This window comes from Neolamprologus multifasciatus, chromosome 18 (genome assembly GCF_963576455.1).
Source record: "Neolamprologus multifasciatus chromosome 18, fNeoMul1.2, whole genome shotgun sequence".
Taxonomy (NCBI): domain Eukaryota; kingdom Metazoa; phylum Chordata; class Actinopteri; order Cichliformes; family Cichlidae; genus Neolamprologus; species Neolamprologus multifasciatus.
In genome coordinates, this window is record NC_140456.1 from 34,807,328 (window position 1) to 34,831,840 (window position 24,513).

General features: G+C 42.6%; 1 protein-coding gene across 1 annotated transcript; it reads left to right on the forward strand.

Moving 5' to 3' along the window:
• Positions 1-14,648: 14,648 nt before the first annotated feature.
• On the forward strand, positions 14,649-22,181 carry cyp7a1 (cytochrome P450, family 7, subfamily A, polypeptide 1). The gene is made up of 8 exons (XM_085141560.1): positions 14,649-14,827; positions 16,174-16,414; positions 16,563-16,772; positions 16,966-17,160; positions 17,681-17,880; positions 19,870-20,000; positions 20,140-20,318; positions 20,417-22,181. The coding sequence occupies exons 1-8, from the start codon at positions 14,745-14,747 to the stop codon at positions 20,717-20,719; spliced, it is 1,542 nt and encodes a 513-aa protein (XP_084997686.1). The 5' UTR covers positions 14,649-14,744; the 3' UTR covers positions 20,720-22,181.
• Positions 22,182-24,513: the final 2,332 nt, after the last annotated feature.

Consider the following 24,513-nt stretch of genomic DNA (forward strand, 5'->3'; position numbering starts at 1 on the left):
ACGATTAAAGAAAAACAACAAGCTATTTATGCAACATAATTCATAATTTTATAAACTGGAATGATGTGATTATATTGGCTGGATCTGATTATTGGGGGGGTCATGACCCCGTAACTCCCCTGGAAATTATGCGCATGTATCCAGGTATAAATGCTCACTTAGATTAAAACTGTGTTTTCAAGCTCAAGCGGGCAGCAGAAATTGCAACAGTAAGAGTTGTATAGATATTTGAAGCAGCCTAAAAGGACTGGACTTACTGTGATGGAGCTACCACAGAAGGTACAATAACCAGATTTGCAAACCTGGCATTTTCTTTACTTACAGACTAACCAGCCATAACGTCTGTTTACTAACATCAGCAAATATATTACATGTTATGAAAACAAACTAAATCACACTCACAAACATTGGAAATGACTTTTTTTTGGCAGACATTAACTTTTTGGCTCAGTAGCAGATCAGAGCTGGAGCACAAGCAGAATCAGCGGATTGTTGACTGTGCAGTGAACTGACTGAGTACAGAAGTAATCTGAGTAAATGAAAAGTGACATTGGACATTTTCAGACTGTTGCATTGTGGAGGTAAGCATCAACGACACAGAGCTCTCAGTTCTCACTCCTTCTTTATTCGTCATTCGTGCCACAAAACACAGGAACACACTTCCTCAACACTGGGTGTGAGTGGAGCCCTCTAGTGGTCCACCACAGCAAACTAATAAAACAAGTTTTAAAAAGAGACTTTTCCATTTGATTCAGTTTTATATGAAGCATTGTGCAGACAAACATGAATTGGGCTGAAAAATCTGTTGCTTTGTATTCAAGTTTTTAAAAAGTAACAAGCAACTAATTATTTTTAAAATAAGTAATCAGTAAATTAAAAGGATTACTTTCTTGGACAAGTAATTAGTAGTTAATTAATTTTTTCAAGTAACTTAACCAACACTGTCTCACAGTGAGTGTTACAGTTTGGAGGAGGACTCAAGCGCAGGACCCTGGGCTCAGATGCACACAAGAAAGATTTATTTACAATTCACCAGGTGTATATACAAGAAGGTGCGGGGGGGGGGGGGGGGTGCTATGTACAGCTGCGTGAGGGAGAAGGGGCTCCAGGGAAGTCCAGGGGAAAAGCACGCGTTCTTCAGATCATCCACACACACGATCACAGGTTCTCACTCCAACACTTGCCACTCGGGACCCATCTGTTCTCTGATTGGATTGTTACATTTGTGATTGACATGACATTGACCAATCAGATGAAAGGAAGAAAAATAGGGTCAAAATTCGTACTTGTAACTTGCAGGGGTTTTTTTGGTCCACACACAAATCTTTTTTACGCACGCACAAATTCTTTTTACACATACAAATCCCGATTTACAAGTACAAAATATTTATGACCACATTTTGAGCCCATACCTGGCTTTTAACTCTGTAGGAAACTGACACCTTCTTATTTATTTTATGGTATTTTTAATTTGGTTGTTGTTTTGATCTGTGTTGTTCAGCACTTTGGTCTGTCTGGTGTGTTCTTAAAGTGCTATACAAATAAACTATGATGATGATGATGATGATCAATCTGCTAAATAAATGGAAAACCCGGGATGGCTGAGGAGTAATTTACACGTGTTGGGCTTAACTTTGTTTCTCTTGACCTCTCCCATCTTTCTGTAACTCAGCAGGAAGAATTGCGTGCCATTATTCCACAACATCTTTTTCAGGAGAAACCTGGGGCGACAAACCTTACGGAGCATGGCATCTTCCTGAAAGAGGGTACACCAATAAGGCAGAGAATGTATAGGATTAAAAAAAATTTGGAAAAGTTTTGGAAAAGGAGGTAGCTCTGATGTTCGAGTTGGGGGTTATTGAGCCCTCAACCAGTGATAGGAGCAATCCTATTGAGAAGATGGTGAAGAAAGATGACAGCATCCAATTCTGCAATGACTTCAGAAAGGTAAATGCACAGTGTGACTTTGATGCGTTTCCTCTACCCAGGCTGGAAGATCTAATTGAATGTCTGGCCAAGTTCCTCACTACTTTAGATCTGTATGGATACATTTGCTGCTGCCTACCTCGATGACATTGTCATTCATAGTTCTTTGTGGCGGGAACATCTGACCCACCTGGAGGCGGTGTTTGGAAGAATCAAGGAAGCCGGGTTGACAATACACTCCAAAAGGTGTACTATGGTAAATGCACTGATTCTTATATATCGCTTTTCTGGAGAACTCAGAGTGCTCTGTACAACATGCCACATTCATCCAATCACACCCATTCTCACAAGCACTTTCTCTAAACCGAGTGCTTTCTAACAACATTCACACACATTCATACTCCGATGAATCCATCGGAGAGGAATTTGGGGTTAGTATCTTGCCCAAGGATACTTGACATGTAGACTGGAGGAACCAGGGATCGAACCACCAAACTTCTGATCAGTAGGTGACAGTCAAGGATCAGTCAAGGATAAAGTGGAAGCAATCCGGATGAGGGAGAGACCTCACACACACAAACAGGTAAAGTCTTTGCTGGGCCTACTGAGCTGGTACTGATGCTTCATCCCAAACGTTTCAGAGAGGGCATCGCCCTTGACAGATCTCACTAGTACAGTAAATGCTAAACTGTTGTGATGCCACGCCGTGTGGCTCCACCTGCTGCTTTGCCAACATCCAAGCTTCCACAGCTGCAAATAAGAATACTCTACTGTCTCCAGCCTCAGCTTTGCTGTTTTGCGCGCCGGAGGCTCAGCTGTTCACCCCGCCTGCTTTCTACTACCGGCGTTTCCCCCGCCGTCACTAAATGGCAGTTGAGCAACTCCTGGTGGAGAGTCAAAGTAACTATTATTGCTCCTCCCGAGCTGTTTTTTTTAAACAAAAAATAATTTTATTTTTGCTTTTACAACTGAACACAACATACTTATACAGATTCAATTGTAAACAATTACTACAGTTAGCATATGTGGACTTGTAAGCATGGAGACAAAAAAAATAAATAAATGAAAAGTAAAATAACTGAGGAGGTAAAAAAAATTAGAAAAAAAGCACACACACATATACATATATATATATATATATACACACACACATATATATACACACACATATATATATATATATATATATATATACACATACATATATATATATATATATATATATATATATATATATATATATATAAATATATATATATATAACAATAATTAATAAATAAATAAAATGGGGAGGTGCACGTGGAGGGGGAGGTATAAAATTAAGATCAATAAATTTTTGTTGTAATTTCCATTTGTTGTCCTTATATGATTGTCTGCTTGCAGGACATCAGGAGAGATGAGTCCTCCGTCACAGATGGTGTGGTCAGTGAAGATGGTCGCCTGCAGGTTCAAGCTCATTGCATCTCCAACCCACGTCCACTGACTTTGTCTGCACCTACATTTGGATCACCTCGATCCATGACAGTCATTCAGGCAGTAACTGGAAACAAGCCATCCTTAAAATAATACAACATTCCAGCTCATGTGTTGGAATGCAAAACAAATTACACTTACATTACACACTTACATAAGTAATGTAAGTACAAAACAAACTTGTGGTAGGCCTAAACTTATTTTCAGAATAATTACATCTGAGATTGTGTTTCATTGTGAGATTATAACAGTGGGTTATAATCTCTTGACTTTGACTTTCTGGGTCACAAAATAACCTTTTAAGATATTTTCAGGCGAGAATGTAGCTGTGTAATGCTCAAATATCTACTTAATTTATCAAAATATCACATATTTGCAAAAGTGCTTCCACGTTTTCGGAGAGCTCTGTTATCCACCAGCGCGATAGCTGACCGGGAGGTCAAGGCTCGATAGAGTCATGAGCACAGCTAACTCCTGGCGTATTTTTTTCAACCCCCTGCAGTCTTTTGCTACTCAGGTTAAACATGATATATATAATTAGTTAGTTATGGCTGTGGATTGAAAATACACCCCACCCCTAACGGCTGTATATATATATAAGAATAGTTAATAAATAAATAAAATGGGGAGGTGCACGTGGAGGGGGAGGTATAAAATTAAGATCAATTAATTTTTAAGAATTTTAGAAATGGTTGCCAAATCGTGCAAAAACGTGCCATTTTTCCTTTTCTGTCAAATCTTATCTGATCCACCCTAGCCACAGACACCATCTCATTAAGCCACCTCTTAAAACACGGGGCCGAAGAAGACCGCCACTGCAAAAGAATGAGTTTCTTTGCAGCCAGCATACCCATTGTGATTATGTGTTTTTAATTTAATTTATTTATTTAGGACAGTGCATGTTAATGAACATAAATGTAAAAAAATTACATGAATGTAAACATACCAGATTATAGCCAAGGGCTAATTTCCATTTGTTGCCCTTAAACATAAAAAATAGAAATAATAATTCATAAAAATTCATCATTCGTTCATAATAAAACTCCATCACCAAACTTACACATACACACCATTCTGTTCCCAAATAAAACATTAAAACTATACAACTTATACATGATCACACACTTGATTTGTCCAAAACCAGTTTTTTTTTGACTTTCTAGTGCTCCTGTTTTGTTTTGCCTCGAGCCCTCCGTCCTGGACCCCCGCCGCCCGCCCTGGTCAGGTTGTTTTCTGTTTTTCTGGCTGTTTTGTTTTCTTGTTGGGCTGTCTGGGGCCAGCCTTTGAGGGGGGGGGGGGGGTACTGTCATGATCCTGGGTCGTTTTGACCCAGCGTTTTGTGTTTTCTATTAGTGTGATGTTTATTTCTACTCGTGTTAATAAATACTCACCTGCACCAGAGCTGCCGCTTCCTGGTCCTAAATAGTTCCCACACGGCTTGCCTCGGCAGACCGTGATAGTATCAGGGAAAGATCCACAGCAATGAAAACAATAATATCTTGAGATGACGCGTTTCCAGGTTTACTCAACATATTATATAACAAATGCTGGCACCATCAACATGCGGACTGATCCGAGAGGGAGGAGGACGGTAGTGATGTGGCATTTTCAAAACACATCTTTCATCCTTCCGCCCTGAGAAGCAAAACTTCTTAGTTTAGTTCTTCTTACTTAGTTTTTCTAAGTTAAGACAACTCAAATAAATTGAGTTTATCAGCGGTTTTTTTTTTTCATAAAAAGTACTGGTAACTTATTTAAATTGAGTTCTAATAACAAATTGATAAAAATTGAGTTCAGCCTATTTAATATTTTTAATTAAACACAATATTACATTTTACAGTGTACCTGAAGCCAGAGCGGGAGATTATCATATCGGTGGTCGATGGGTGGACCCCACTGCCAGTGTAATAGAGCTCTTGAGTTTGCAGCCCAGTAATAGTGTCTAAACACAGGGAGACCCAACACCCTAAGAAGTACTTTTTTGAAGATGAGCTTTGGATATCCGAGGGGGTTTTCCTGCACAGATAAATGAGAGAATCAATGAATCAAGCTGCTTAACAAACTTAAGTGGCAAGTAAATAGGAAGGTTTTGAAAAAGATATATTCCTCCATTTGGAATGCAAATCAAATGTGTTGTTTAAATCAGAGACTGCACTTGTGACAGAACAACAAATATTTTATTTTGATTATATAAGTAATGTAAGTACAAAACAAACTTGTGGTAGGCCTAAACTTATTTTCAGAATAATTACATCTGAGACTTTGTTTCATTGTGAGATTATAACAGTGGGTTATAATCTCTTGACTTTGACTTTCTGGGTCACAAAATAACCTTTTAAGATATTTTCAGGCGAGAATGTGGCTGTGTAATGCTCAAATATCTACTTAATTTATCAAAATATCACATATTTGCAAAAGTGCTTCCACGTTTTCGGAGAGCTCTGTTATCCACCAGCGCGATAGCTGACCGGGAGGTCAAGGCTCGATAGAGTCATGAGCACAGCTAACTCCTGGCGTATTGTTTTCAACCCCCTGCAGTCTTTTGCTACTCAGGTTAAACATGATATATATAATTAGCTAGTTATGGCTATGGATTGAAAATACCCCCCACACCCCACCCCTAACGGCTGCACCTCCAGAAGAATTTTGTCTGGGCTCTTATCTCACTTTTTTATTTCAAACAATCAACAGAAAATTTCACCGACATAGTTTTATGTAATGTTTTTAAGGCTGTGGTGTTAATTTTTAAGTAACATGAGCCCAGCGGCAGCAGCAACACTAGGCTAACACTAACTAGCTAGCAAGATTATAAACCTGGTGCTAAACTAAGAGAAGCCACAAAATCAGTTTGAATAAGAGTAAACATTTACTCACCAAGTCAGTGTATCTGTCATGATCCTGGGTCCTTTTGACCCAGAGTTTGTGTTTTCTATTAGTGATTTTGGTTCTGTTGTTCCTCCTGTTTAGTGTTATTCTGTTCTGCTCATCTATTCCTGTGTTAAGTCCGCGTTTCCTAGTCTGTGTCTTTGCGTGTATGTGTTTCCTGTTTTATTGTGAAGGTCTGCGTCTTATGTGAGTGTTTTCAGTTGCCTCCCTAGTCTCGTCATGTTAATCTCTCCCAGCTGTGTCCCCCACCTGTGTGTAATCTCCCTGTGTTCTCTGAGTGTTTTTAAGTCATGTCTTCTGTCTTAGTCGTTGCTGGTTCGTCTGTGTTTTTTTCCCCTCGGTCTCCCTGCGTCTCTCCATCCATCTCTCTGTGTGTATTTCCCCGGACCTCCCTGCATCTTTGTTCTGGTTTGTTTTGTTAGCTCTGCCCAGTTTAGGTTTTCCTGCTCATGTTCACCCGCCATTGCTGTTTATTTCTACTCGTGTTAATAAATACTCACCTGCACCAGAGCTGCCGCTTCCTGGTCCTATATAGTTCCCACACGGCTTGCCTCGGGAGACCGTGACAGTACGAACCAGCCAACATGACCCTGCGGCATTTAATCCATCCGAGGAGCTCCAAGACGACATCGGTTATAATGTGGAGATCCTCCTCGGGTTGTGGCTAGAGAACCCTCCTGAGGAGCTTCGCCGCGCCATTGAAAGTCGATTACAACGGCTCTTTTCTGGCCTGCCATGGCTTCTGAAATCGCTTCCTCCGACCATGCAGGCGTTTCTCCAGCACACACCTCACCTTCTCTCAGCCACTCCTGCCTCGCTGCCCGACTCACCGGATGTGATCTTGCCCGGCCTGTTGGAGCCGTCTGCGGGGAGGAAACGTCGATCGCGCCGCCGGTGCCTCACCCCACAGCTGGACGTTCGGACTTCTAATTCGCTGGCTGTGGTGAGTGAGGAGTCTTTTCCGTTTTTGGACTGTGTGACTGTTCATTCAGGGGCTGTGTTCTGTGCGGCAGATAATGATGTGAACAGCTTGTCGCCTGCCCAGCAGCCACTCTCAGCTCAATTAGCTGCCCAGCAGCCACTCTCAGCTCAGTTAGCCACCGAGCAGCCACTCTCAGCTCAGTTAGCCGCCCAGCAGCCACTCTCAGCTCAGTTAGCTGCCCAGCAGCCACTCTCAGCTCAGTTAGCCGCCCAGCAGCCACTCTCAGCTCAGTTAGCTGCCCAGCAGCCACTCTCAGCTCAGTTAGCCACCGAGCAGCCACTCTCAGCTCAGTTAGCCGCCCAGCAGCCACTTTCAGCTCAGTCCCCGGTGCCTCTTTCAGGTCAGTCTCCAGCGCCTCCAGTGTCACCTGTAGTTCACGCTCCAGTGTCACCTGTAGTTCACGCTCCAGCGCCTCCAGTGTCACCTGTAGTTCACGCTCCAGTGTCACCTGTAGTTCACGCTCCAGTGTCACCTGTAGTTCACGCTCCAGTGTCACCTGTAGTTCACACTCCAGCGCCTCCAGTGTCACCTGTAGTTCACGCTCCAGTGTCACCTGTAGTTCACGCTCCAGTGTCACCTGTAGTTCACGCTCCAGTGTCACCTGTAGTTCACGCTCCAGTGTCACCTGTAGTTCACGCTCCAGCGCCTCCAGTGTCACTTTCAGTTCACGCTCCAGTGTCACCTGTAGTTCAGGCCCCTGTGCCTCCAGTGTCACCTGTAGTTCAGGCCCCTGCGCCTCCAGTGTCACCTGTAGTTCAGGCTCCAGTATTACCAGTTTCAATCATTCACTCCATGCAGGGAGAAAGTCTTATTTCAACTCAAGGTGCTTTTCATGGTTTAGCCGCCATTGGCACAGTTTGCCGCTCCAGGGCTTCCCCGGAGGCTAGGTCTCAGTCCCCAGCTGATTCTGGACCCCTGAAGTTTAAGCAGCCACCTGAGAACTGCACCATGTCAGCGTTGCCTGGGCAGAGCCAGTGGTCAGTGCATTGCCAGTCGCCTTTGTGTCAGCTAGTGGCCTCCATGACTGCTGGCTTAGTGATGGCTTCAGCTGGAGGGTCCGAGGGACCGCTCCGGCCTTCGTCTCCTGTCTCCGCTGGAGGGTCCGAGGGACCACTCCGGCCTTTGTCTCCTGTCCTGTCTGCGCCTCCGGCTTCCACGCCGCCACCTGCAGCGCCTCCGTCTCCAGCTTCCATGTCGCCGCCTGCAGCACCTCCGTCTCCGGCTTACACGCAGCGGCCTTCAGCCTCGTCTGGTCCGGCTTCAGAGTCTTCAGCCTCGTCTTGTCCGACTTCAGACTCATCGTCCACGCCGGCTGCAGCCTCCATGTCTTCGCCCTCAGCGTCACCTGGTCCAGCCTCCGTGTCTTCGCCTTCAGCGTCGCCTGGTCCAGCCTCCGTGTCTTCGCCTTCAGCGTCGCCTGGTCCTGCCTCCGTGTCTTCGCCTTCAGCGTCGCCTGGTCCTGCCTCGTCTGGGTCTGCTGCTAACCGGCCACTTTCCAGGCCACTGGCCAGGCGCCATCACCGTCGTGGGCGGCCCCCAGACTCCCTTCACCTGAGTCGCCACCGTTGCCTTCCGCGCGGCCGGCCTCCGGACCTCCGTCGCCTGGGTCGCCGCTGTTGCCGTCAGCACGGTCGGCCCCCTGAACTGTTTCCACATCGCCGCCGTGGCCTACCTCGCGCCCGGCCCCCGGACCCCTTTCGCCTGGGTCACCGCCGTTGCCTTCCGCACGGCCGGCCTCCCGAACTGTTTCCATGTTGCCGCTGTTGCCGTCCGCACGGTCGGCCCCCTGAACTGTTTCCACATCGCCGCCGTGGCCTACCTCGCGCCCGGCCTACCTCGCGCCCGGCCCCCGGACCCCCTTCGCCTGGGTCACCGCCGTTGCCGTCCGCACGGTCGGCCCCCTGAACTGTTTGGACTCCTGTGCTGTCGGCCCCCTGGCAGGCCCCCTGAACTCTTCTGTTTTGGGCTCCGGTGTGTTTCTTTTGTTGTTGTTTTTTTGGTGCTGGGCTCGTGTTTTGTTTTTTTACTTTCTAGTGCTCCTGTTTTGTTTTGCCTCGAGCCCTCCGTCCTGGACCCCCGCCGCCCGCCCTGGTCAGGTTGTTTTCTGTTTTTCTGGCTGTTTTGTTTTCTTGTTGGGCTGTCTGGGGCCAGCCTTTGAGGGGGGGGGGGGGGTACTGTCATGATCCTGGGTCGTTTTGACCCAGCGTTTTATGTTTTGTATTAGTGTGATGTTTATTTCTACTCGTGTTAATAAATACTCACCTGCACCAGAGCTGCCGCTTCCTGGTCCTAAATAGTTCCCACACGGCTTGCCTCGGCAGACCGTGATAGTATCAGGGAAAGATCCACAGCAATGAAAACAATAATATCTTGAGATGACGCGTTTCCAGGTTTACTCAACATATTATATAACAAATGCTGGCACCATCAACATGCGGACTGATCCGAGAGGGAGGAGGACGGTAGTGATGTGGCATTTTCAAAACACATCTTTCATCCTTCTGCCCTGAGAAGCAAAACTTCTTAGTTTAGTTCTTCTTACTTAGTTTTTCTAAGTTAAGACAACTCAAATAAATTGAGTTTATCAGTGTTTTTTTTTTTTTTTCATCAAAAGTACTGGTAACTTATTTAAATTGAGTTCTAATAACAAATTGATAAAAATAGAGTTCAGCCTATTTAATATTTTTAATTAAACACAATATTACATTTTACAGTGTACCTGAAGCCAGAGCGGGAGATTATCATATCGGTGGTCGATGGGTGGACCCCACTGCCAGTGTAATAGAGCTCTTGAGTTTGCAGCCCAGTAATAGTGTCTGAACACAGGGAGACCCAACGCCCCAAGAAGTACTTTTTTGAAGATGAGCTTTGGATATCCGAGGGGGTTTTCCTGCACAGATAAATGAGAGAATCAATGAATCAAGCTGCTTAAAAAACTTAAGTGGCAAGTAAATAGGAAGGTTTTGAAAAAGATATAGAAATCGTGACAGAGATACCATTCTAACTCATTTATTCGACCAATCAAAGACAAAGGGAGCAGTTTCCTGTCATGGATTGCAGTGTGGCTAGCAGGAGTAGGACCCAAAATGCAGGACTCAGACTCAGGGGATGAACTCAAAATCGCAGCTTTATTTGCTGGCAGGAAAAACAAACTAAAACTCACAAGGAATTACCAAACTAAGACTCACGGGGAGACACAGGGCGATCCACACATCAAGAGGGACGACACGACACTGACTCAGAGAAACACAGGGTTTAAATACACTGGGAAGTAACGAGGGGAATGAGACACAGAAGGAGAGCACAGCTGGGAGAAATCAGAACTGACGAGACAGGGAGCAAAGTAGGATACACTCACATGAGACGCAGACCTTCAAAGTAAAACAGGAACAAGAAACCATCACACTAAGACGCAGACTCGACATTGAGAGACAGACAGAAAATGACACATGGAACTAGACCAATACAAAGCAGACACAACCAAAGAACAAATCCTAAACACAAATAAACAGAGACATGAAACTAATAATACACAGCATAATCATTAACACAACAAGAAAACAATCCCTGATGCAAAATTAAACCAAAACATAAGAAACTCAAAATACTGGGTCCAACAGACCCAGAACCGTGACATTTCCATTTTCTAATATCCTCTTTGAGCTTATCCAGGATTTCCAAGATGTTCAATTTTTAAAGTTTTGGATTTTTAGGAATCTTAAGGCCATTTAGTGACTAAAGTCACTAATTTAAATGGGAGTGAGCTGAGAAACTTTGGGCATAAATGATCTGTTATCGGCATGAATTCAGATTTGTCCCAATTGATCATATATCCTGATAATTTCCCAAAGTGTTTAATGCAATTTAAAAGATTAGGAAGTGAAATTTCTGGTTCGGAAAAACAGATCAATAAATCATCTGCATACATATTAACAAGACTTTCAGTATTCCCAAATTTGACTCCCTGTATGCCTGAGTGGTTTCTTATGTTAATAGCAAGGGACTCCAGAGCTATATCAAAAAGAAGAGGTGAGAGGGGGTCCCCCTGTCTGACTCCACGTTGTAATTGAAAGGGGGAGGATTTATCTGCATTAGTGAGGATGCAGGACACCCTGAGCTGGTTAAAATGAAAGAAAATCAAACACTGCCAAACCCACGACAGTTTATTCTGAGGAAGCTGATTCACTGGATTTAAGAAAGTGTTTGTGCACTGCTCCTTCTGAGGCTTGAGGTGTAACCTCAGAGACTGCTAAGACTGTTTTTTCAAAGACTGTTAGCCGTGGGGGAAAAAGTTTTACTCTGATATTTGCTAAGTCTGTTTTTTCTGAGCCTGCTCCTCTGTTCAAGGCTGGCTGAGGCAGCCTGCTCCTCATGTGGGGACAGCAGACTAGACATTGCCAGTGCTTGTCCGGACTCGCAGGATGCGGTCACTCCTGGACCCGTACCTACTCATCAGGTGGGAATGACTGGTGTCCGGTCTGCCCCCAAAACCATTGCGGGTTCCCAGGGTGAGGCCAACCAGGACACAGTCTACCTCTGCACCCATACCTACTCTTTGTGTGTGAGCAGCTAGTATCCGGCAAGTGCCAGCACCTGATCCTGTCTCCTGTACTGGAGGTTCTGGAGAATCAGCTCAGCCACCACTTCAACCATCACTTCTGTCACTAGCTGAGTCATTAGCTCAGTTACTAGCTCAATCATCTGCTCAGTGATTTGCTCAGCCACCTGAGTGGGAGCCGCTTCAGCACTCCACGCCTCCCACGCCATTGTCTGTTTCTGCTGGGGGCTCCAGTGAAGCGGTCCAACACTCCTTGGCTTCCACGCCACCGTCTGTTTCCGCTGGCAGCTCTGGAAGTCTGTTCAGCTGTCAGCTCCATCAAACGCCTGCTGCCACGCCACCATCTGATCCTGCCTCGTCTGGTTCTGCCTGATCTGGCCTCGTGCTCTTGCCACCAGCTAAGCCTCCCAAGAGCCTTCAGATACGTCTGTGTGCTGCTCGGCCTGCACGTCCACATTCATCCACCACACCACATCAGTGCTGCTGCCACTTTCCCCGGGGTCTGGAGAATTTTCCCTTGTTCCATTAGCAGATTTTTTCACTTATTTGAAGCAAATATATCTTCTATTGAGTGGAAAAAAATGTGCCAATGGAACAAGGGAAAATGTCTAAAAACAAGTTCCTTAATCTCACTGAAATGTTACTCTGTAGCTGATTGTGTCTTATTTTAAGTGTGATGAGATATTATTGATAGAAATTAGACAAATATACTTGGCAAGAGTTTGAACTTTTGCAGTCACAAAACTGACACTGAGCTTCTTTTGTAAATTCAAAAGCTTTTTAATTTCAAAGGAAGGTTTTTGGCTGCTGCAGACATGCATTAAAAGCTCCTTATTTAAAATGCCAGCCTTTGATTTCCACAGTCTGTTCAGTCTTCACATTGTTAAACAGAGATGAGTGTACAGCAGTTCCAATTGTAGAATGGCACTTCTCTTTTCCCAAGTCCTTATCAGTTCCCCTGACTTCTTTTCCTTAACTTTAATGTCATCAAGGTCAAGGAAAGAAGACAGGAGGTGCTTCTGGAACACACCTGTGTCTTTGTTTTTCTCTCTTACGTTGTAGGTGGTGTGAAGAGTGGATCCACCTTTTTTCCGCCCCTAGGTGGAGCCGAGTCTATGAGCTTGCTGCCACATATGTGCAAGCGATCTGTTCATCAAAGGCTGTGTACTTAAGTCTGGCTGTGACTGAGCGTCTCTGTCAGGTTGTTTTTATCACTATAGGGTATCCTGCGACCCTTATCTGCGCTGTCTTGTCAACGATGCAGTTTGCAGCTGGACCTTATGCCAGTCAGAATCACTCTGTTACGCTACTCCTTTTGCATAGTTATCTGCCATTCTGCAACTGCCCAGCTTTGCATGGGTTTCCAGGCTGCCCAGACGACTCTTAAGAAACTCAAAGCTTGCTGTGCACCAGTGTTTTGGCCTTTAAACTTAGTACTTTCTTCTTTTCCATTCTTTTGATCTCTTTTGGTAAAAATGATAAGTGCGGGTAAAATCTTGTGATGAAAATTTTATAAAAAAACGTTATTAACTTGCGCTGAAGACCTTGAACTGAGACGAACACTTTATTGAAAAAGAGATCATAGCTAACAGATCCTCTGCTTTGTGCTTTTCAACCTTTTTGCACCCACAGGTGCTCAAGAAAGACAAAACACACATCCATGTATTTATCCCTGCAGTATTTATTGTATTATAAGATGAAGGTACTTTGATCACTTCAGCTTACTGAATCTGGGAGGGATCAGACAGGAATGATGTGCACAACTACAAAGTTAGTTCCTAACATTTCTATATAAACATGTGTTATAATCATGAATTAAATATGGATTTATGAAATTTTTAAATCCCTGATTTTTGTTTTTATTTTGCATGTCATTCCAACTTTTTGGTACCTGAGTTGAACAATAATAGTTTTGGGGGGTTGTACATTAAGGCCTGGTTGTTACTAACTCATCAGGCTTACGGCTGCAGTTTCAGGTGTGCTGCTTTACTATGTTTTTTTATTTTTTTCTAGTAAATCTTTGCTGAGACTTGTTAGTATTTCCAAATAGATTAATGATTCATCACTGACATGCTCACACTTTGCAACAATGCATGTGCTTTAGTTGTATTTGTTGTTCTTTTAGTTGTCTTTCTTGATAAACCAGATTTTATCACTTCTTGCTCAACTGCAAGTCTCAACAGAGCGCTCATGCCAAGCAACGTCAAAAGAAATTTTCATTGTGCACACAAACAGACACAGAAGTGACCTTGAATCTATTTATCAATCCAGATGCATTATCAGGATGCAGTCAGGCAACACTGTCCATGGACTCCGGTCAAGGCCACTTCTTACACACACACACACACACACACACACACACACACACACACACACACACACACACAGGTATACCTGGAATCCTATTTCTCAGAAAATATAAACATGTTACTTATTCAGTACATTTCTAAGAAATTGCTGTTTGAAGTTTTCATGTAAAATGTAAACATTCTTATTCTAATATTCTTGCAAAATTTCTGTAAATTTAAAAACAAATGTATCATAAAAGACTTTTAACTTAAGACGAGAGCTGTTTTTAGCCACACATTTCGGACAGCACAAAATAAATACAACATGTAAACAAAAACCCACACACATCCAAGAAAATAAATTTGCTTCTTCTTCATAAAATTAACTTAATAACTTCATTGCTTATTTATTTATGTTAAGTAAACATCTTGCATAATGAAAGCGCCTAACTGGTTGCTTGATGAGATGTATCCGGTGACGACATCATCAGACCCACCCAGAGGCTCAAAGAAAGTATAAAAAAACCTGCTGCATGCTGCTGATCTCACACAACTGTCACTCTCAATAGCACACAAGCTGCTCACATATTCTGCAGGGCTCGGCTGTGTGGATCTTTCTACCATCATCAACATGATTTTAAGCATTGCTCTGATTTGGGCAGTTGTTGTGGGATTTTGCTGCCTCCTCTGGCTTGCTGTGGGGATAAGACGCAGGTAAGACTTAAGAAAGAGCATGTAGGATGTAAGGAAAGACATTAATCTTAATTTGGGCTTGAGTATATCACTTAACTTCTGCATATATTGAATTAAACACTGACAGGAATATTGGGATTTTGATTAATTTTCAGCTTACAGCACATAAAAATGTTTGACTGATTTTTAGGTAAATAGCTCTGTGCAGTTGTGCCACATGCTGGCCTGTAGCTGAGCCGATGCATGTTTGTAATCCTGTATGGTTAGATGGAAAAGGCTGAAGAAACCTTTTCAATAGAAATACACAAGAAGAATGATTATTATTTTCAAATAAATGAGTGATGTGGGCGATTGTGGCTCAAGAGTTGGGAGTTCGTCTTGTAATCGGAAGGTTGCCGGTTCGAGCCCCAGCTTGGACAGTCACGTTCGTTGTGTCCTTGGGCAAGACACTTCACCCGTTGCTTTCAGCTGTGTACTCGCCTACTTCTGCCTGGACTCCAGAGGTTACTGCAGAGTACTGGGTTATTAAAGGTTACTTAAACTGGCTTCAGCTAAGCTCTCATAGCCTCACACTGGTAAATGTTGTGACATTATCATTTACATGAAGGAAAATATTCATACTCATATATAAGTATGGGTGGCTGTAGCTCAGGTAGCAGAGCAGGTCAGCCACTAACCAGAAGGTCGGTGGTTTGATCCCAGGCTGCCTCCTAGCTGCATGCGAAATATCCTTGGGCAAGATACTAACCCCATGTTTGCCTACTGGTGGTGGTCAAAGGGCCCGGTGGCGCCAGTGTCCGGCAGCCTCGCCTCTGTCAGTGCGCCCCAGGGTGGCTGTGGCTACAATGTAGCTGCCATCACCAGTGTGTGAATGTGTGTGTGAATGGATGTGTAAAGTGCTTTGGAGTCCTTAGGGACAAGTAAAGCGCTGTACAAATACAAGCCATTTAGTAACACAGAGGTGACTGCTATGTGACTATGTCAACAGTCATTCCTGATTTGTAGGTTTGCAAAGTTTTGGAATTGTTGTTGAGATGCAGCCAACATTTTGCTCTCTGTGATTCATTGTTTTATTTGAACATTTCAGTTTACACTTACCTGTATTTGTAAAATAATGACTTCTTAATAACACTGAGATATTCATTTATTACTAAATTAGCTGAACTATATGAAATGCACAATATGTGCTGCTGCCAAAATCAGTGCAGTCTAAAGGCGTCAGTGCAGCCGAAGTCTTGAAGAAATCATTGACACACATGCCAGACAAATGAAAGGGTTTTTATCCTGAAGTTACAGAATTCGATAAGACAACTGAGATCCAACAAAGCGAGTTATCTCTGTGATCTCTTTCTTGTCATTGTCCTCAGGAAACCAGATGAGCCAGCAGTTGAAAATGGTTTGATCCCCTACTTAGGTTGTGCTCTCCAGTTCGGGGCCAACCCACTTCAATTCCTCCGCAGCCGCCAGAAGAAGTACGGTCACATTTTCACCTGCAAAATTGCAGGCAGGTACATCCACTTCCTGTGCGACCCCTTCTCTTACCACTCAGTCATCAGGCAGGGAAGACACCTTGATTGGAGGAAGTTCCATTTTGCTACATCTGTCAAGGTAATTTTATGACGTGATTTGATCTTTTATTATAAAAGATATATTATTTGACTACATCATATAGTCTGTTAGGACACTTTTCTTGATCCACTTTCTCATTCTATTGGTTGATCTTTCGATAGTCCTGAAGCTCTTCTTTCTTTACAAGGCGTTTGGTCATGACAGCTTTGATCCTCGCCATGGCCACACCACAGAGAACCTCCATCAGACGTTTCTGAAAACACTACAGGGGGAGGCTCTTCCCTCCCTTATTGAGACAATGATGGGGCACCTTCAGGATGTCATGCTGAAATCAGATACACTCAGCCCAAGCAAGGACCACTGGCAGGTGGACGGCATATTTGCCTTTTGCTATAAGGTCAGTAACTTGAATTTAGAGTGAAAGCATTGGCCACTGGAAGATACATTTCTCTTGAATAGTCATGATGTAGTAACTACAAAGGTTCTCCACCTATATTCTCTACTCAAGGTGGGACACAATTCATGCCACATATGTGAGTAAAAAACCCTTGAAAAAGTCATTTATAAGTTTGTGCTCTGCTGTTCTTCAGGTGATGTTTGAATCTGGTTACCTAACTCTGTTTGGTAAAGAGCTTGGTGAAGACAAGTGTCAGGCTCGGCAGGCGGCCCAGAAAGCTTTGGTGCTCAATGCTTTGGAGAACTTCAAAGAATTTGACAAAATCTTCCCGGCACTTGTGGCCGGGCTGCCTATTCACGTGTTCAAAAGTGCCTACAGTGCCCGAGAGGTTAGTAGGCTTTACCTACCACTGTCAGAGTCGCACCATCTGATATCCTCGTGTTGGTGTTGTTCCCAGATCATCAAACTAAAGGTTGTTCCAGGATCAACATTGCAAGTGACCAATCAGAATGTTGTGATGTCATACTTTTGCGACTTCGGGAAAAACCGGCGTAAAACAAAAAACTGTACTTAAGCTGCGAGAAACCGCCTTTGTCCGCCGATCAACGGACCCTAACCCTGACCCTAACCCTAACCCTTTAATAAACGCTAAGCAGAATTGATATTGTCCTTGCAACATTGGAATTTCATAAATGCACGAATGGTTTGGTGCGCAAAAGAATAACGTCACAATAATGTGATTGGTCACTTGCAATGTTGAACCTGGAACAACATTTTCATGATGATCTGGGAACAACACCAACACGACGATATCAGATCATCCGTCAGAGTCAAAGGCCTCTGAGCCATTTGTAACATTTTCATCCTCTAATATGTTTGAATGTTCTTTTGTATACACTCTTATGTAGAACCTAGCTAAGACCATGCATGCTGAACACCTGTCCAGGAGAGAGAATGTGTCCGATTTAATCTCCATGAGGATGATCTTGAATGACTCCTTATCTACCTTCAATGACATCAGCAAAGCCAGGACCCATGTTGCTCTGCTCTGGGCTTCACAGGCTAACACCTTGCCTGCTACCTTCTGGAGTCTCTTTTATATGATCAGGTAAGCTGGTAATGGGCTGTCTCATGAAAAGCCATAAGGAATAGTAAATCAAATTGTGTGGCTAATCAGTCTCGTGAGATTTACTCTGTGAACGAACATCACACGATAACAAAAATAATTAGAAAAATACAGCAATAAGTGGTACAGTAGCAGGACATTACCAGAAAGCTGATGCTGTTCATCTGGACATTGTTTTGCTGTGAAATTTCAATCAGTAATAGGGGCCTTCAAAAGGTTATGTGTACGAAAAACCTGCATACAAATCAGTATCATAATTACACTACAACATAGAGGGACACCATCTCTACAGACACAGCAGCCAGGGAAGCAGAAAAACATCATATCAAAAAAGCCCTGATGTGTGTCAGTGGTTACATGTCACTGCTTCAATAATGAGGATGTACACTGGTCTGAGCGTCAGTCAAGGAGGTCATGTGAAAAGAGGGGGGGGGGGGGGGGGGCTAATGGTACATCATTCCCCATCCTGCAACGCTCTGATTGTAGCCACTCCTCAGCTCTCTGTTAATAGTGCTCACCATGACTATTTGCACAGAGTAGATTATGGATGGTTCTTGTAGAGAACCAGTTCCCAGTAGTCCAGTTCCACCTGCCCATAGATCCTGCTTATTGGTTCTTGCAATCACGCTACAATTAGCTGATTTCAATCAGCAGATGGCCCCGCCCCTCCCTGAGCCTGGTTCTGCTGGAGGTTTCTTCCTGTTAAAAGGGAGTTTTTCCTTCCCACTGTCATCAAAGTGCTGCTCATAGGGGGTCATATGATTGTTGGGGTTTTCTCTGTATGTATTATTGTAGGGTCGACCTTACAATATGAAGCACCTTATTGTTGTGATTTAACGCAGTGTAAATAAAATTTAATTGAACTGAAATTAGGATTTAACTTGGTTTGTAGGACTGTAGCCAACAGGTTCACATTGTTAAATGGTAATTATGAGACAGAGTAACATGACAGTACTTTCTCCTGTGAGTAATTAAGTAAAATACTGCATTACTTTTAAGAAAAGCATTCAGTGTAAGATGTGTAATTATTACATTTATTACTTTTTTATTACTGGACCACACAGCATGTAATTAATTTGTACAAATGCAATGTTCTTGATATGCTTCTTAGCAATGGTGGTCACTCTCAAAGGGGAGCCAATGAAAACCCAATAAGGATGATAAGAGAATCGATAAGGAACTGAACTGATAAGTGTTATTGACATTGAATCACTAAGTTCTTATCATGAAATTGACCTTTGACATTGTTAGTCAATGGGGAAACCTGCAGTCAGCTGAGACTGAAATGTGTTTCCCACCAGATTTAGCTTTAACAGAATTAGCTTTCCTTACATTGATGACTGAGCATGCATCAAGACTTCACAGTATTCTTGATACCTTATCACAAAGTCTTGTTGACCAATCACTGTGCAGTTTATATCCGAGAGCACAGCTCTTTTTTTTTTACAGATCCTAAGTAGGGTACCTATGGTTAAGTTATGTCATATGTCACATTACATGCAATAAAACACTAATTTCCCAGCACTGCATGGAGGTAAGTTGTTTCCAGCTATCTAAGGAAATACTTATTATAAAAAGTAATGCTGATGTACATTGTAGTGTTACATTGATCCCTAACATGAACACTCACAGGTACTATCATGGGCCATGCCTTTGCACAGGCTACATATTTTTGTTTGTTTTGGGCCAAAGACTCGATTAGATTGGAAATCTACATGTGCTGGACAATATGTGATGTGATACATCCCACATGACTAAATATTAAAAATTGAGCAGCTTTTCAAATATTTTTTTTCCCATAAACTCCTTTCTCAAACACAACAAATGTATTAATTTAAAATGCAGTACGCAGCCTAATATCAATAACTTCTGCTGAAGAAAACGAATTGTTATTACAATAAAAATAATATAGGATATAAGCACAGAATAGTGAAAGAAATACACACAGTAAGAGGCTGTACCTCTGCGCAGGAGTCCAGATGCTATGAAAGCCGCTCACAAGGAAGTGCAGAAAATCCTGGGAGACTCTGGTAAGACAGTTGACCCCAGCGACCCCTCACTGAACCTCACCAGGGACCAGCTGGACAACATGCCTGTTTTGGGTGAGATTACTTATTTTACCCAGTCATTAGATCACTAGAAGAAAAAGTGACATACCTAATATTGTTAAATTAAAAGACTAGCGTTCAGAATTTTAGCATTAACGTATTCGCTTTATGTCTGTCTCCTTGATGTCTGCAGACAGCATCATTAAAGAAGCCATGCGTCTTTCCAGTGCTTCTATGAATGTGCGTGTTGCCAAGGAAGACTTCCTCCTTCACCTTGATAACCAAGAAGCTTACCACATAAGGAAAGATGATGTCATAGCCTTGTATCCGCCTTTGTTGCACTATGATCCTGAAATCTATGAGGATCCCTATGTAAGAGTCGGATGGGTTATAAATAAGAAAAGTCTCTTCACCAAGAAATTACTGCATTTTTTATTGTTCTTTATTTCTTTCTCCTCTTCACTCTGCAGGAGTATAAGTTTGACCGTTTTCTGGACAACAAGGGTCAGGAGAAAACCACTTTCTACCGCAGTGGGCGGCGGCTGCGTTACTTCTACATGCCCTTCGGCTCTGGGGTCACTAAATGTCCGGGCAGATTTTTCGCTGTGTATGAGATCAAACAGTTCTTGACTCTTGTTCTGTCTTACTTTGACATGGAACTTTTAGACCTTGGTATCAACGCCCCGCCTCTTGACCAGTCCCGTGCTGGCCTGGGTATCCTTCAGCCTACGTATGATATAGACTTCAGGTACAAACTAAAATCCAGTCAATAGGTTCTGTTGTGTTTAGACAGAGACTTAAAGTTCATATTGTAAATAGTGTATATATTATACAGTTTTAATGAAGATCCATAACTACATATGAATGTTTTTTCTGCTTTACGTTGCTTCTGAAGAACATATGTTGCACACATGTGAGGAGCCCAAGAAAAGGCTTCAGAGAATCTAGTTTATAGTTTGTTAAAAATGATAAGTAGTTCCAGTGGACAGACTGAAGACATATTTGAGAGACAAATACATTTGTAGTACTGACCATGGGCGGTTCATGTTTGATCCATGCATTTGATCCAACTCGTGATCCAACTACTGTTAACTGTTTGCCAAAGCAAATTTATGAGCTTTTCACTCACTATGCCATGATACTGACTTATGATTATATACATGGTCTAAAGTATAGGGAACATTAACATCATACACAGGACCTCAGTGTCTGTCAATAAGACAGTTCGGAAACCTTGTGCACACTGCTCAGATTCATTCTTTCTTTTCTTCTCAGACAAATGTAAACTCCTTCCAGGTAACCATTGTTATGACATATATATCATTTTTTTGTTAATATAAAAATGAAAGTTAGGTTATCAGTTTAAAAATTAGAGGCTTTTGGAAAGACAAAACAAAACAAAACAAAACAAATGAAACTTTGATTAAATAAAATGAGAAATTCTTTACATATCTTATCACTGCAGTGTGTTAGCATTCATCAATGAAATCTTTTCCCTGCTGTATTTATATTCTGCTATATGTAAATTGTACATTGTGAGTTGAAGTTGCTGTGGGAAGCCTTTTTATCAGTGAACAAATTGCTGCAATCAGCGTCATTTACTGTCCATCAGCCTTGGAATTTGCTCTTGCTGGCACTCTCATGCTGTCAACCAGCACTGACCTTTATGCTAGCATGCATCTACCTTTTTAGTAACATTATTACAAGCCATGCTGTTTAATAATGATAATTTTAATCGGTGCAGTGAACATCTGTAGACCTAGAATGTAGGGATGTGGTATAAAGACCCATTGATACTTTGGTTAGTTAACTCAGAAAGATCAGTTTGCAGCTGCTTCTAAATTTAGAAGCAGCTGCAAATAATTTTACGTGACATGAATTTTAAGCTTCGTAGTTCATAACTGAGGATATATTCAGGATATGAAGGAATGCTCATTTGCACAATGAAGGTGTCTCTGATTGCTCATTCAAAAACCATGTTTGGTTTTTAAACAGCACTCTTGGCTGTTTTATATTGTGAATAAAACACACTGTGAGCCACAGTCTAAGTGCTCGGGGAAAGAGGGTAAATGAGTATTTATGTCCATGCTGTATTTAAATGCATTTCTGCAAGTAGAAAAACACAATAAAGCAAATTCTGAATGTTTTTCATTAACCTGAGGGACAGTCCACACGTGTCTGTGTCAACTTGTACCTGCTGTGCAAACAGATAATAAATCAATAACATTGTACTCATCTATGTGTTTGTTTTGATGTACCTTCTAGTTAAAGTCAATACAAATAAAAAAGAGACTTTTTCTTCAAATAGATAATATAAACAGGGTTATTTAACAGCTTTCCCACAGACACAAGATGTTGACATAAGCCATATATCAGTAAATATTTATGTATATGGGTGAAAATCAGATTTTGCAGTTGTTAAATACAAAACAGTTAAAAAGCATCACAAAATGAAAGGAGGAAACATTGAACTTTGATCAGTGTTGAGTTTGAAGTCAGCCACACACCACTTTACTGTGTATTTGTGCTGTGATGAAGACTAACATTAAGCATTAGTGATCATAGTGCCATAAAGTGAAATTCTTTTCACTGTCATGTTGCTCAGGGACCACAAGTGTTTCATGGCATCAACACACTGAGAAGTGTTTCTATGTGAAATACAAAACAACATCATGAGGCTTTCCTGACCTCACTGGTGTCGTCTTTTTATCTTCTCATATGTTTTGGTGCTAAAGATGAGGTTATTTTCCCATAATAAGGTCAATAATCATGCGTGGTATAATGAGCACATAGTGCACAACTGAGCTAACAGAGATTAGCTGTCTGATTCTTCTTGTGTCACACTTTAACATAGTGTCTAGTGCAGACATCCCTCGGGGGCTTTTCCCCTCTATATCCACACATGTTAAAGACTGTAAATATAATACTTGTATTGCATTTATACTGATACCAGAAAGAGTGCTGGCTTGTATGTTTGCCATTTGTATGAATTTTGCCTGATTAAGCCTGGAGACTGAAACTTAATGAATATTTTTCCTTCATGTAAATGATAATGTCACAACATTTACCAGTGTGAGGCTATGAGAGCTTAGCTGAAGCCAGTTTAAGTAACCTTTAATAACCCAGTACTCTGCAGTAACCTCTGGAGTCCAGGCAGAAGTAGGCGAGTACACAGCTGAAAGCAGAGTCACCCACTAATCTGAATCTGAGTAAGACAGAGGTGGTGTGTTGTTGAGAATAACACAACAACTGAAACGTCAAGCCCAGCTGCTTCTCATGTGTGTGTGAGTTATCTGTTAAAGTGTGGAGACAATAACATAATTATTCTCTGTTTGTCTGAAACCTGCTCCTGTTACACACACAATGGTGTTCTTGTGTAGCTTATCTGCGCGAGCAATTTAATTAAAAACTTCCCCCTTCGTGAATCACTACCTTATCGTGGTGGAAGGGTTCGTGTGTCCCAGGGATCCCAGGGACACACCTCTGGAAGGATCCAAGGGCCCCTGTCAGGGGGTTTTGCCCCCTGCTAGGGTCTCCCATGGCAAATTGGTCCTGGGTGAGAAACCAGACAAAGAGCAATTCAAAGGACCCCCATGAGCAGAAGATCGAGGGATAGCTTCCCTGAAGTGTGGCTGGCCTCTGCTTAGAGATAGGGTGAGGAGGCCTGGGAACACCTTGGTGTTCCCCCGGAAAGGCTGGAGGAGATGGCCGAGGAGAGGGAAGTCTGGGCTTCTCACCTTCTGCATGTGTTTCATCCAAATTCTCAATTAATTCACCCGCCACTTCACCTGTCCATTTCCTGCTCATTGCATCAGATGTTTAGTTATTCCTCAGCCTCCTTTATCAATAATGGTACTTGTGGTACCTGCAGCTAGCTACATCCCTGTAGCCAGTCCAGACGAAGGTAGAGTTGTCCCCATTAGCTCTCCACAGCAGATTGTCCCGAGCAGCTGGGGAAAGAGGGCGGCTGGGTGACGGTGAGGAGGAAAACGATGTGGGCTTCATAGATAATTGGCAAACTTTCTGGAGGAAACCTGGTCTTGTTAGGAGAGACGGCATCCATCCCACTTTGGATGGAGCAGCTCTCATTTCGAGAAATATGGACAAATTTATTAAACCCCCCCAAAATACGACTATCCAGAGTTGGGACCAGGAAGCAGAGTTGCAGTCTTACACGCCTCTCTGCAACTTCTCTCTTCCTGCTACCCCCCCAAAAACCCATCTCCATAGAGACTGTGTCAGCTTCCACAAAGACAAAAAACTAACTAAAAACCAGCAACAAACAACTTAAACATAAACAATCACAAAGAAAGAACAATACAGTATCCACATCTGAACCAAAGAGTAAAACAGTGAAATGTGGATTATTAAATATTAGATTTACTCTTTTAAATGAATCAACACCCCCGAGTCATTCTAACTACCAGAAACCTCGAAGCACAGGCCGAGGGGGAGGTGTGGCAGCAATTTTTCACACCAGCCTATTAATCAACCAAAGACCCAGACAGACTTTTAATTCATTTGAAAGCCTGATGCTTAGCCTTGTCCACCCCAGCTGTAAAACTCA